At 35.9% G+C, this 14,133-nt stretch overlaps 1 protein-coding gene across 1 annotated transcript in view; it reads right to left on the reverse strand.

Annotated features, from left to right (window-relative positions):
- PKHD1L1 (polycystic kidney and hepatic disease 1 (autosomal recessive)-like 1) overlaps nucleotides 1–14,133 on the reverse strand; it is a 135,503-nt gene that overhangs the window by 54,961 nt on the left and 66,409 nt on the right. The window contains exons 31-40 of the mRNA XM_012722926.1: nucleotides 11,452–11,584; nucleotides 10,826–11,021; nucleotides 8,857–8,999; nucleotides 8,369–8,473; nucleotides 7,501–7,689; nucleotides 6,528–6,698; nucleotides 5,755–5,981; nucleotides 4,089–5,073; nucleotides 2,395–2,643; nucleotides 1,211–1,360 (exon numbers count right to left, since the gene is read on the reverse strand). Of these exons, the coding sequence (XP_012578380.1) occupies nucleotides 1,211–1,360; nucleotides 2,395–2,643; nucleotides 4,089–5,073; nucleotides 5,755–5,981; nucleotides 6,528–6,698; nucleotides 7,501–7,689; nucleotides 8,369–8,473; nucleotides 8,857–8,999; nucleotides 10,826–11,021; nucleotides 11,452–11,584 (2,548 nt within the window). The remainder of the gene's footprint in view (nucleotides 1–1,210; nucleotides 1,361–2,394; nucleotides 2,644–4,088; nucleotides 5,074–5,754; nucleotides 5,982–6,527; nucleotides 6,699–7,500; nucleotides 7,690–8,368; nucleotides 8,474–8,856; nucleotides 9,000–10,825; nucleotides 11,022–11,451; nucleotides 11,585–14,133) is intronic.

The following is a 14,133-nucleotide window of genomic DNA, read 5'->3' on the forward strand; positions in this document are numbered from 1 at the left end:
TTCAACATTCTTTGTCTAATTAGAGAAAGGAGCCAATATGTATAGAAGTTTCATCAAACTTCTTCAGTGTTTAAAAAAACATTTATATGTAAAACATACATATATCATCTGGAGTATTCCCTCTTAGTCTTCTTAAACTGTTAGATAATTAAACTTTGTTGTGTTTTTAAAATACCAGATATTGGTTAATTAATTGATTAATTAAATTTCAATCGATAATATGAGGGTACCTCCATCTGTTATTACCCCATAGCACGCCCACTACCAAATCATCCATAGTCTACCACCACAGTCCACTGTGCTTCCTTCCTTCTCTGTTCTTATCCCTCCCTCTATACCCCTGCCTCCTTGATACTTCATCTGTAGTCAGCTTTCAAGAGTTAGTCTTTAAGCTTGTCTTTATCTTGTTATCTCAGTTACTATGTATTCCACATGTTAGTGACTCCATCTGAAAATACCAGGTATTTAAACCTCCTAACAACCCACTGAAGTAGGTCACAATATGTTTATTCAATAGATGGAAACGTTGAAGCAGTGAGGATTAAGCTAGGCTAGTTAAAGGTGAAACAGCAGTGGCAAAACAGATTCCAAGGCTACTCAGGGTCTATTTCTTAACTATTCAATAAAAATAAATACCAGTGATTAATACCAAATCACTTAGCACATTTCTTTCATATATCATTCCATTCACTTTATAGATTAACTTAATGAATCTCGTTGTAGTCATAAAATAGCTATTGTTACTATTTTCAATCTCATGATGAGGAAACCGAGGCCCAGAGAGGTTGAATATCTTACCCAAAAACAGGTTGGGTTTGAATGTTGGTGAATCAGTGTTTGCACTCATAACATTACACTGTCCTAACTAATATCCCAAAAGGAACAAACCTAACACATCATTGGGAACAAAATGTGTTCCCAATTGGCATGCTTCATTAACTAAGAGCCTACTGTTTATGTGATAAACTGAAAAAAAAAAAAAAAAAAAAAAAAAAACGGTATCTCAGACAACCCCAGATGTTATGAATCTTGAAAGACAGACAAACCTAGAAAAGCAAGTTCTAAATAAATTACTTATGATCCGGGCAGTAGTAAAGATGCTGAATCACTCCAAAGGGCACAAACCTTCAAAAGAGAAATTTACATGCTAATCTTCATATAATTAACCACTTTTTCAAAGGCTGTCATTTTTTTTTTCCTGACAACTTACCATTATTAGGTGGAATTTTACATAATAATGTTGTGTCATCAGAGTTAAGGGTATCGACTGCACATTCTGAGTCACATATGAATACCATTGAATTTTCTGGATTAAACCCAGTGCCTGTCAGAGTCATGATTTGACCTCCCCCAAAGCTCCCTATGTAGGAAAGAGAAACAGGGAAACACAGGTAATTAAAAAAATAATTTCTCGGTGTCTATAATAAATTTTTAAATTTTTATATATTAATTTTCTACTAAAATCTGAAATGGAATTTAGAGTAAATAAAAGATTCTTAACTGAAATTACGTATCATATCACATATATGATACCATACCAGACCTTTACAATGCAACAAAGTCTCACTTGGTTATATCATTTTAAAATCTTCACTGAGTAAATGTGTATATGATCATTTATTTAAGTCATTTTTAGAACTAAAATTTTCTTTTAAAGAAATCATAGTTTCAGAGTACTAAAAAAATGTAAAATTACTACTATAATTAAGACTACATTGTTTATACATTTTAAAAAACAGAAAGCCAATACTTATTTATTTACTTACTTATATCTGTAGACATAATTATAGCACTATGATGTCTAATCATTACTTAAAAAAAAAATTAAACTAAAAAACTTCCACATGTAACTTGTCCATTTTAAGTAGAGTTAAATTTTAACATTATGGACCCTCCCTGGTGGCTCAGTGGGTTAAAACACTGCACTAAGAAGCTTAAGCCACTTCCATATGAGTTCAATCCCCGCCTGCCCCGGAGGTGATCCACATGGCTCAGCAGACCTCTCCTGACCCGCCCACTGCTCCCCTCAGCAGTGTACTTCGTCGATCTGCCTGTTCTGCTCCCCACTCTGTCCCTGGTGAATCCTCTCACCCTCCGCATCTCTGGCCTGTACCCCAGTTCTGTATGAATAAATAAATAAATAAATCTTTAAAAAAAATTTTTAACATTGTAACATTAAGTAAAAATGTAGGCATTAAACTCATATTTTCGAAATGATGGATACTCTTGAATTCTTTCTTATTTGATACATAAATAAAAATGTTTTAAAGTTATAGTAACTACAAGTTTTGTCCCTGTTTGAAGAATATGTTTCTTTTCCTAAAACAGGTTACTTAGGTGTTTAACCCAAACAACATAAAACACTTCTAGGGTACTGCAGGATCTTGCAGGTACCTTGGCTTGGATGTATATTTTGAATATCTAGTGGGTATTCAAATGCAACTGTGGACACGGCAGAACCTCTGGTCTTATGATGCAACTCAACAGGAAAAGTGCCACCAGCGTGATCTCCAACAATGCACTGTAACACAGTATCGTTGACCATGGTTATGTTGCATGGGACATTATTTATCATCACTGAAATTTCCAAGACATCAACACCCAAATTAGATCCACTGATCTGAATTTCAGTTCCTGGTGGGCCTTTAAAGAAAAATCAAACAATGTTACTCCATTAGTAATAGATACATTTACAGGTAGACCTTTTTAAATAAAAAAATAAATAAATAAAATAATATCCACTATTTTAAAACTAATATTTACAAAACATATATATTTTTTTCCTTTAAAGATTTATTTACTTATACATACAGGAACTGGGGGATAGGGCATAAATGTGTGCGAGGTGTGGGTGAGAAGATTCGCCAGAGACAGAGTGGGGAACAAAATAGGCAGATCTACTGAAAAACACTGCTGAGGGGAGCAGTGGGTAAGACAAAAGAGGTCTGCTGTGCCATGTGGCTCAATTCCCTGTCTGGGGATTGAATTCTTGCTGTGCTGTAGTGGCTGCAGACAGCTTCATAGTGCTGCACTTTAACCCCTTGCGCCACCAGGGAGGACCCCAAAAGTACACTTTGACTATAATATACCTTATAATAGTTGGCATATTAGTAATAGTTATTTTACTCATCATCCATTCTTTTCCAGAACTTCTGTTCATTCTAGTGAACAGTTCTGGAACAATTCTAATTCCTCCTTGCAGAGAAGAGAGAAGAAAGGAGAGCTCTAGAGTTAGGAAACAGAAGCTGAGCAGGAAGATTGAAGTATATTATAGGAACGGGATTTACTATTTTTTTTTGTATTTGGTGTTTTCCTGATTTGGGGCTTACTGTTTTTTATATTTGGTATTTTCCTAATTTGGATAATTCTTTTGAGGATGGACTAATTTTCAAATGGACTACTTAAGCAAAATATTTTCAATATATATGACTTGATAAATTATGATATAAAGTTACTGTAGGATAGTAAATACAAAAAGTAAGAACAAACATAATTAAAGACAGGTGGATGAAGATTACATAAATAAGCATTCCAAAAGCTTAAAAATTATCAAACCATCTAGCATAAGGATAATCTATTCTTAGTTTAGAGATAAGTCAATCTAAGTAATTAAGCAAGTCTTATTTTATGTTTTCTTTATTTGAATGGATTAAGTACCTCCTTAAAAATAATTTTATTGTCTTAACTAGTTAATAATAGATTCTTAGGTTCATGGAAATAAAGTATTTGAATAATTACCACTCTTAGTAAAATCAATTGCTTGTGAATTTGAATAGGTTTTCGTAGGCTACATAAAATTTTAGGTCATGGATATTCATCTATTTCTTCCTCACTAAAATTTAGGTCAGCTGAAGGAGGATTTTGTTCCAAAATAGAAGTTGGAATTTGACTAAATATTTTGTCCCAAGAATGTGCAAAATGCACGTAATAGAGACCACAAGTGATTACTCAAATCCCATGTACTGATTGGATTAAATATGATTGCCTAAAATAACATCTTAATAATCATGTATAAACATCATTCCAATACTATACAAGTCACTATTACCGACACTATGATATCAAGACAAAGACAGACGTTGGAGTACCTGTGCTTGGGACAATTCCACTGAGATGCGGAGTATTCTCCAAGGCATAGGTAAATGACAGAGGCGGGTAAGCAACTGCATTAACAAAGACCTTCACGCCGACTCTTCCAGCTGTCCCGGTAGGAGTGAGGCAGTGGACTTCACTGGAGTTGACAGAAATGATTTGACAAGGGTCATCCCCAACAATTATCGTGGTGTTGCCTGGATAGAAACCATTTCCTACGATCACTAGAGTAGTTCCGCCACGAATGCTTCCGGAAGTTGGCGTGAGAGATGCTATTGCGGGGCTGCTGACAGTCAGGTTCCCCAGAGCTAAGCCTTTGGACCCCACCACAACACTAAGAGAATGGAGTCCAGCCGGGAGGGGAGTCACAAGAACAGTAATGTTATATTCATTAACAGCTATTACTTGGAACTGCTGGTTTCCCATGAAAACAGCAATGTCCTCCAAGATGGTGCCAAAGCCTTCTCCTTCAACAAGAATCATTTCAGACCCTATGATAGAGTTTGGGGATATCCTTGTTATGGAAGGAGCAATGCTTTCTAAATATAAAAAGCTACAGTTCCCCTGACACTGGGCAGGCACTCCATGTATTAGAAGATCTACTTTCACAAGCTGTTGGGAAGCAGGAGATGTTTCACATTCGATGGCTGTATAATTCACTGAGAGGACTTTGCAAGGAAAATACCCCAGAAGGACTTCTACATCTGCAGAAGAAGCTGCAAATCCAGATCCTTTTATGGTCACTTTTGTCCTTCCTGTGGTTGACCCTGCATTTGGCACCACCATGTCAATATTTGGCAAAAGCACAAATCGCCTATCAAATTCATTGGACAGGGTATTGATTGCAGTGCCCAGATTGTAGACAGTTAATGTGACAATTTCCCTGATGCCGACATCCATTGAGTTTTGAGGGTCAATATGACACATAATAGAATGGTCAAGACTCTCTTCTACAACACAAGGGTAGCCACCAACTGTAACCTGAAAGTAAAACAAGTATAAAATCAGATCACTACCTTGCTGTAGAATGAACATAAATTTTATATTAGCAACAATTAAATTAAAAATTAATCCTGTAAATAAATATTTTTATTTATAAATTAAATTTGGGGGCTGATAAAGGCACATCTTGGCTCATTTAACATTATTACTGTACAATAATTGCATTATTATTTGTAAACCAAAAAAATGAAAACAACCCTCTACATATTCAGCCATAAGAAGAAATGAAATACTAGTACTTGGCACAATATAGGAGAACTTTGGACCTATATAAAACATTAGGCTTCATGAATAAATCAGCCACAAGTATCCATATATTATATGGTTCTATTTTTAAGAAGCATCCCGATTAGGGAAATCCACAAAGACAGAAAGTCATTAGTGGTTGTCTAGGGCCAAGAAGGATGAACAGTGTAAAAATAATGCCTAAGGTAGTGAAGTTCTTTTTGGAGGTAGTGAACATTTTCTAAAATTGTGTGTGGTGAAAAATATACAATTCTTGAATATCCTAAAAGCTATTAAATTGTGCAACTTAAGTGGGTGTGCTGTGTGGTATATGGATTATATCACAAGGAAATTCTTAGAATTAAACTATAATGTTTTGGATGAAATATTTTCCTTTAACTGAGGATGTATAATAAGAAGGTTTTCTATTTTTACCTTATTAGCACAAGTGGTATTACTGAAGCCACGTCCAGAAATTGTTATCATTTCTTTAACTGTTCCAGAGGAAGGACTAATTTTGCTTATAAATGGTGAGAAACAACTTGAGAGTTGAAAGTAGAATCTATCTGACTTTTTAACCCTAGTATTGTTCAGGTCACACGGTGGTTCTGTAGCTAAGCAGCTGGCCACTGAGCTTCCCAGGTGCCAATTCACAGGTCCACCTTTAGACAAAAAAACTGTCAGCATGGATAATATTCTAAAGCAAGGATACTTTTCAGACTCATTACTCTTTATTTTGACGAGGGTGGCTTGTATTCAGGTAAAACATTTCTTTTTTTTATTGCATGACAAGAGGGGTGCAGCCCTTATTACAAAGTTAAAAAGAAAGACCTGGACAAAGATGGAATAGTAAAAAGAGGAGAGTGAATACAAAATTACTTATTTTTCAATTTATCTAAGGCCTGATTCCAGGTGAAAAGAAAATTATAACATCATCTCATATTTTGACATATTCTGAATGTGTACAGAGTGTCAGAACTTTATTACATCACAAGTGACGTATACAAAGTTTCTGGAAAACGGACAGGACAACATTAACAAGGTCTTTATTCTATAGGATACACACCAGCTTCAGAACAATCCAGGTCTACTCAAGGTCATGTGGGTAAGAAAAGTCAGGCAGAATTAGACCAGTCCCCTGCCTCCTATTTCAAAAAGGTCTCATTACCCTGGCCACCCACTACATGGTTTGTCCTTTACTCTCTTACCTTGAGTATAGGTGGATTCAGTGCCACCCACAAACAGGTGCAGAGGAAGATCCCTGGTTTCAGCAGGCACAACATTAATGACTCCTTGGAGAAACACGGACTGAGCCTCATCAACATACCCGCTGCTATAATAATGGATTCCAGGTGAAGTAAATTGGTAGGAAAATGAACCTGCCATAAAATGAGATTGCACATAATAAATACAAGCAATTAATGCATCTTTGAAAAGAAATTTGAAGTGATCATTCAAAAGCAGATGTGGGTGACAGGTTTCTAATTTCTGATGTGTGTGATATTTCAACAGAAAGTGGTAAGGAAATGACTCCTGGACTGTAAAAAAGCTATTTTGAATAATGGGATTACAATCTGGGAAGACAAGACCCAGCATTCATTTTTCTAGGAAACCATATCAAGTCTGATATAACTTATAAAATATTAAAGAAAAACAAATCTTGGGTTGTGTTCACTGAGTGAAAAGCTCAAACGGCAACATATTTAGAACAAAAAGGCAGTCTAACAGGCACCCCCACTGAGGTGTTGGAGCAATACTAACTTTAACACTCATTATAATCAGCGGCAGTTTCTTACTCACTACCAGGTTAGTATGATTAAAACACATATTCCAGTTTTTCTTTGTACTTAGCTAGTTTTGATGTATTTTTTCAATTGGTTGACTCTTCCAAAAACAATAGAGAATTTCTGATCTCAGAATTCATCTTGAATGTATGCAATACCTAGAAAATATTATTTTATATTGTGTAATGTTTTACTACAGTAACAAAATGCCTACATTTTGTATACTGTATGTATCATGTAAAATACTTTATTTTTGGAGGACAATGAATTAATTTATGTATTTTATTGAGTTAATATAGCGGTTAGCACTTTGCATTGTATGAAAGCACGTTCAATCTAAATTATTATATCAAGGAAAAAGAAGTTTAATACAATACTCAATAAAGTGGAAGCATACCTGATGCAGATTTTTCTCTTCCATTTGTAAAACCTTTACCATCATAAATTACACTTCCAGGACTGGACACAGAGAAAACTCTAAATCCTATCCTTGTGAGAAAGGGATGTGTTTGCCATTGCCATGTCACTGTGTCACCCACAGACACATTTAACACTGATGGAGACCAGGCATAGCCTAATCCATGTACTGGGAGCAAGAAATAAGTCATATTTTAGAGGAAAAAAAGAGAAGAAGCAAAAATTCTTAGTAATTATCTTTGAAAGTATTACATTTTTATACAGCCATTAGTACTATACTTCTTGATTAGTATAAAAAATTTTCAGGTGCATAATTTAAACACATAAAAAATAAATAGGAAATAATGGAAAATAATATTATATGAACACAGGGTAAAATAAACTGCACAACTCCAAAGCTGATGGTCAAGAGACAGTATGAAAAAACCATCAAGTCTATAAACAGGGTTCTCTGAAATACCACACAGATTAGTCTTTAACACTATGCACATTCTTTCTGCATAAGAATTTTCTCAGGTGTAGAGGCATGCAAAATTTATATAGTTTTTATCTGACCATTTATTTAGAAAACCATAACCAATAAAAAGCTATAATTATTCTGCAGGTTCTGGACTGAAGGAAAATCAAAAGTCAGCTACTGAACTTGGCGATCTTAAAACTGTGTTTCAGCCTCACAGTTGATTGAATCTGTGTGGACTGCTATGTCAATGGAATTATAAACCAAATCGTGACAAATTTAGTCTCTGCAAAAGATTTAGTCTGTTTTTGACATATTAACTAAAAGTGAAATTAATCCCATTAATCCCAAAGTGCTTCCATTTTTATAATCCATGAATAGTGATTGATACCTGAATCCTCCCCACTATTGGTAATCCTGAATACATTCCCTGGAGACTGGAGAACACATTTTATGACATTTTCTGATGATGATGTCACATTACAAGGAAAGGACCCTAGAAAAAGATGAAGAGGACAATTTTTAAAAATGTTTTATGCAAAATAGAAAGCTGGAGTATAAAAAATAATCAAAGTCTTATAAGTATACCATAAGGTCTTTGTTACTTTTTTCTCATCATCATGCTTGAATACTGATTATTTTTGAATGGAGAATGGCCTCTATTTAAGTGTTCTGTAGACATTAAATTTACAATAATAACTTACGGAAATAAAAAAAATTGTCCAGTTTCTCTGAAACACCTTAACCAAATACACCTACCCCTAAAACTAATAGGAAAATAAAGCTTCTGTGATTAAAAAGTATTTGTCTCATCACTTAAAATAAAACCTTAAGATGAGGAAAAAGACTAACTGTCCCCAGCAGGGATGAAACTCTTACCTAAGAGCACAGTGTTCTCAGATGGGATCGTGCTAAATCCCAAGCCCATTATAGTGACTTCAGTTCCACCAAATAAGGAGCCTCTCTTTGGAAATATGTTGGTCACTTCCAAAATATATTGTATAGAAGCATTTAACTTGTCTCTGCAAAAGAAAAATTAGTTGATCAGTCTATGAGCCTTCCATGGAATTATACTGCTAAACTGTTATTAGGATATGATTTATTTTAAAAGAAAATAATTGAACATTTAGACATGTAATTTATGTATTTCATGTATATATACACACATATTATATATATATATGTATATATATGTATATAGAATTTTTCCAAACTTTTGTAAATTATATTTCTGAAAATCCCATCCCATGGCAGAATAATTTGAGATGTAAGGTTATAAAAGATTTACAATATTAAAGGAAAAATATCATTATGAGAAATGAAATCATGAGAAAAAATCATGAAATCCTTAAAAATATATTATTCATTAGAGTAAAACATAAAGGCAGCCCTCATCTATAAAAGAATGACAATGAAATCTCATACATTTTATAAAACTAATAAACATACTTTGAATTTAACATTCTATGTACTGGAAACCTGTCCTGCTCCTCTTCCCATGATGTCAATGACAGCATTTTAAAATTTATTTTGCCTTGTTACAGACAACATGTCTGCTAAGGGGCCACAGAAAGGTGCAACACTTTCTGACCTGAGTAAAGAGCAGACTCCTACTTCCCAGATCCCAGCGTAACTCAGTGGGTCTTTGTGTTTTTATTTAGCTTCCTCAGCATGAATGAATTGGTCTTTCTTGAGCCACCTCCCAAATGCTCAACTTTTTATGCTGCCAACTCTGTCCACGATACCATCACGTCAAGCACAAACCAATAATGCTTTTACAGCCCAAGTGCTTTGCTGGGTGAAGCTAAGAGGGGATATAGTTCTGCAGATTGTGTTTACTGTTCATCTTCCTTCACTTCCACGAGATTCTGTAGCACTCATCTCCTTGACTTTATTATCAGCTTTACCTGTTCTTTAAAAATCTCTGAATTTTGGGTCTCCCTGAAGGCCTAGAGCTTAAGTATCTCCTGAGTTTGGTCCCAGCCAGCAAGGTGACCCTTATAGCACAGCAGACCTCTCCTGGCCCACCTGCTGCTCCCCTCAGCAGTGTACTTCAGTTGATCCACCTGTTCTGCTTCCCACTCTGTCTCTGGTAAATTAGCTCACCCCCACACCCCACCCCACACCCCACACTTATACTCTAGAACTTTGATGCAAAAACAAAACAAAGCAAAAAAGTGACTCTTAATTTTAGTCTTCTCTTTTTTCTAAGTATTCTAAAACAGTAACTTCTTTATGCTAGAACTAAATTTTACCAGTTAAGAGAAGGATTCTCTTCATCCTCTCTTTCAGCTGATTAGCTCCTACTCATTTTTTAAAACTTATTTGTCAGCTTTCAAAAAACATCCTTGTTTCTCTTGGGAAGCTGTTGTAATTCTTCACTTGAATTCTGTCTCCCTAACAAAACTGAGAGTATCATTTATGGTGGAGACACCTCTTTCTTTGCTCCACTATAAATTTACCAAGATAGCAAGTGACTATCTCCTAGGAGCTGTTTGATAAATATTTCCAGAATGAGTGAAAATTATGTAAGTGCTATCTCTTTCTCTATATCTAACTCTATCTATCTATCTATCTATCTATCTATCTATCTATCTATCTATCTATCTATCTATCTATCTATCTATCTATCAAAAAGAGTTTCTTATAGACTGGTATGAGTGATAACAGTCTCAAAACTAAGTACCAAATTGCACATTAGGAGACATTCTTAGAACATTTTGCAAAAGGAGACATAAAAAGTTGAAGAAAGCAACTAAAATATTAGAAGGCTAATGACTATTCATTTTCCTATGTCACTACTAGTACCCCTATGTGTTCTACACTGCCATCATGTTCATTACAATACCTGGTAGATGAAAAACCCCAGTTTCTGATTTCTACATGGATGTCATGTTTTCCAGGAGACAAGTTAGGCAAAAGGCATCTGATATCTGTGAAGTTCCAGTGAAGAATCGGGCAGGGTTTTCCTCCAACATACACTCCCACGTTTTGTGTCAGTTCATTTCCAAAGTTATAACCCTTAACTGTCAAATTAATGTCTCCTATTATTTTAAAAGAAAAAAAAAACTTCACAAAAAGATTCAACTTATGCAATAGCAACTTTGCGTATTTAAATGACCAATTCATTTTTATATTTCACTGAATTTAGGACATGCTAACACAATCAAGGGGAAAAGAAAAATCAGGGAAAGAGCTGCCACATGAAGATACAAATCATGTTCATTTGTTTCACTAAAGAAAAGATGGCACAGTATTGCTTAAGGAACAGCATTTTTCTCCCTAATGTCCATGTTCAAAGTAATTAGACTAATCTGTGGTTAAAAAAAAAAAAAAAAAAAACTAACTTGTGACTGGCTTTGCTTTCTGAAACAGTAGTGCAAGAAAATCATGCTGTAAAAGCCTTCCTAAAAATGGCTTTTTCCTCTTTCTACATATATCTCAAGTAACTGATCTTATTGAAAAATGTCTTACCTAATATTGTCCGTACTTTTGGACTAAAATCAGTGATAACTGGAGTCTGTAAACAATTGTAACTATAAACGTCCTTAGCTGAGGCTTGAAATCCATTGGTAATAACTGAAACATCAACTGTACCTTCAATTCTCTGAAATAATAAGAGAACAATTATTAGAAAATATTAAATGTTGAGATACAAAAATCCAATAGTTGTAACCAAATAGAATTCAACAAAAATAAAGTTCTGAAAGTATTTTGTTTTAAAGCCATAAATCAGAGCCAGTTTTTAGAAAATTAAAACATTATGGTGTCAAATGGAGTTTGTATATTTGATTTATTTAGATTACAGATTATATAGATAAAGCTCTAACAGTTTTATGGGCATTTATGGTCAGATTAAATACATTTATATTCCTGGATTCCAAGGGCCTTCCAATATAGTTGTAACACTCAGGACAAGTGATTCTCTAATTCAGAAAGCATAAATTTTGGCTTCTTGTTCTTAGAGTCCAGTATAAATTTTATTACTTTTCACTCATAATTCACATTATTATGTCTTTTGCTGACCTAGTTTCAGAATCCAAGGCTAACATATGAACCTCTAATAGAATCATTTTGTCCACTAGTAAAGCACCCTGAACAATTTCCAGTTAGGAAAAGCACCTTTTCTGGAATCTAGTATTATTACACACTTGCTGTTTAACTGAATGCCATAATTTAAATTTAAATTAAACAAAGTAATTTCTAATTCTCACATCCCCCAGATTCTCACCTCCCCCATTATTCAGTCCAACACATGCTCAAATTCTCATCATCCCCCATTATTCAGTCCAACACATGCTCAAATTTCATTTTCCTACAAATTACAACTACATATGAGCCATAGGGCAAGTTAGGATAATCAGGTAGCTCAGGGACAATGCAGGTCTGGACATCAGTTGAGTTAAAGAAGACTCAGAGATAAGGGCAACTAGAGGAATGAAGAATGATCCAGAGACATTCCATAGGGAGTTAGTCAGAACCCCAGGACATGGGGCAACAGGACAATTCCGGGTCAAAAACAGTAAAAGTATGCTAAAAGATAAGGGATGTGACGCAGGAAGGTCCCAGGACAGAGCATAGTGAGACCACTGAGCACTAACCAATCACAGAAAGACATGGAACTTTAGAAAAATGATGGAACGAAAGTATATATTCCCCAAGCAAGACTCCACAACTGCTTCTCTGTTCCTCCCAGGGACTTTATATACCTGGGAGTCTTTGCTCTTTGTCCTTTTCCCTAAATAAACTTTTCTTTGCTCTCTCAAAGTTTGCTTCTCTCTGCTTACTTATCTGAAAAGTCTGTGAATTCCTTTTCATGGCTTCATGAGACAAAAACTAGTGGTGATTACCAGGGTGAAAAGCAGTAACAGCAGCTGTGATCACGGTAACTGTGCACGTCGGCATCGTTTCAGGGGCTTGTTGTCCTGAATCTTGCAAGATTTAAGGTAAGTGAGCCCAGAGGAGCAGATTTTCTTTAGTCTCATCTTGTCCTATGTTCCTCTTGCTAAACATTTTCTTTCTTTTGGAGCCATCAAAGAGGAAAGAGAAAGGGCCCAGGATGGTCATTAAATGCCAAAGGGAGACCACCTTAAAGACTGCTGTGACAAGATACACTGGTGACCAGATCAGATAGGGAGCTAGCCCATCTGCCAGTTGAAAAAAAAAAAAAAAAAGTCTAGTGGTTGAATGAGGAACTATGTTCTCCAAAGAGCTAGGCACATACATCGTGGAGAGGCTGTCTGGGGCTATCTTCCAGGCCTCCAGAGAGCTGGCAGGTACCCAGGTAGAGACAGGCAATTAGATTTCACTCATAGCCTAAGTACCCAGGACTTCAATATCTCCTGGTCTGGGTAGTCACTTTCTCATGCTGCTTGAGGCTTTTCCTCCTTGAACAAAAAACAAGTGGAGGAAGTCGTTTGTACATCAATACATGAAACTGTCCCATTTGGGCTTCAGAATGACAACAGTCCAGCTTTTTTTTTTTTTTTTAATTTAAAGAGAAAGTTTATTAGAAGGAGACAGGAGAGGAAAAGACAGGTGCATAGGCGCAAGTGGGCAGAAAGAGCTGCCCCGAAAGGGACAGGCTTGCAGAGAGAGAGTACCTGTATGGTTGCAGATGAGCTGCCTTAGGAGAGCAGCCTCTGCTGGGGGAGGTTAGTGTAGAGAAGCCCCAGCATGGTACAGGTCACTGGCAGTTAGGAGGCTGCTGCCCTCCAGAGGGAGAGAGCAGGTGGAAAAAAGTACCTGCATAGGCACAGGTGGGCAGAGAAGCAGCTACCCAGTCCAGCTTTTAAAGCTGCAGTCACTTAAAAGGTGTCCAAGGCCCTAGGCATTGATTATCACACTGTGCTTGGAGGCCCCAGCCCTCTGGTAGGATGGAAAAACCTAATGAAGTACTTAGAAGACACCTAAGAAAACTCTCCCAGGATACACAGCAGCCTTGCACTGCTCGTTGGCCCTTGGCTTGCTGAAAATGAAACACTCTGAAAATGCTTGGCCTCAGTCCTTTCGAGTTACTCTATGGTAGGCCCTTCCTCAAAAGCTACTTACTGTTTGTTCATGAAACTATTGAGTTGACTAAATTTGTTACTAACTTAGCTAAGTTTCAATGCCTTATCAAAAATTGGTCAGACATTCTTGATAGCCCAGGTCAGC

The sequence above is a fragment of the Condylura cristata genome, unplaced genomic scaffold, assembly GCF_000260355.1.
Source record: "Condylura cristata isolate star-nosed mole 26May11 unplaced genomic scaffold, ConCri1.0 scaffold00009, whole genome shotgun sequence".
NCBI lineage: Eukaryota > Metazoa > Chordata > Mammalia > Eulipotyphla > Talpidae > Condylura > Condylura cristata.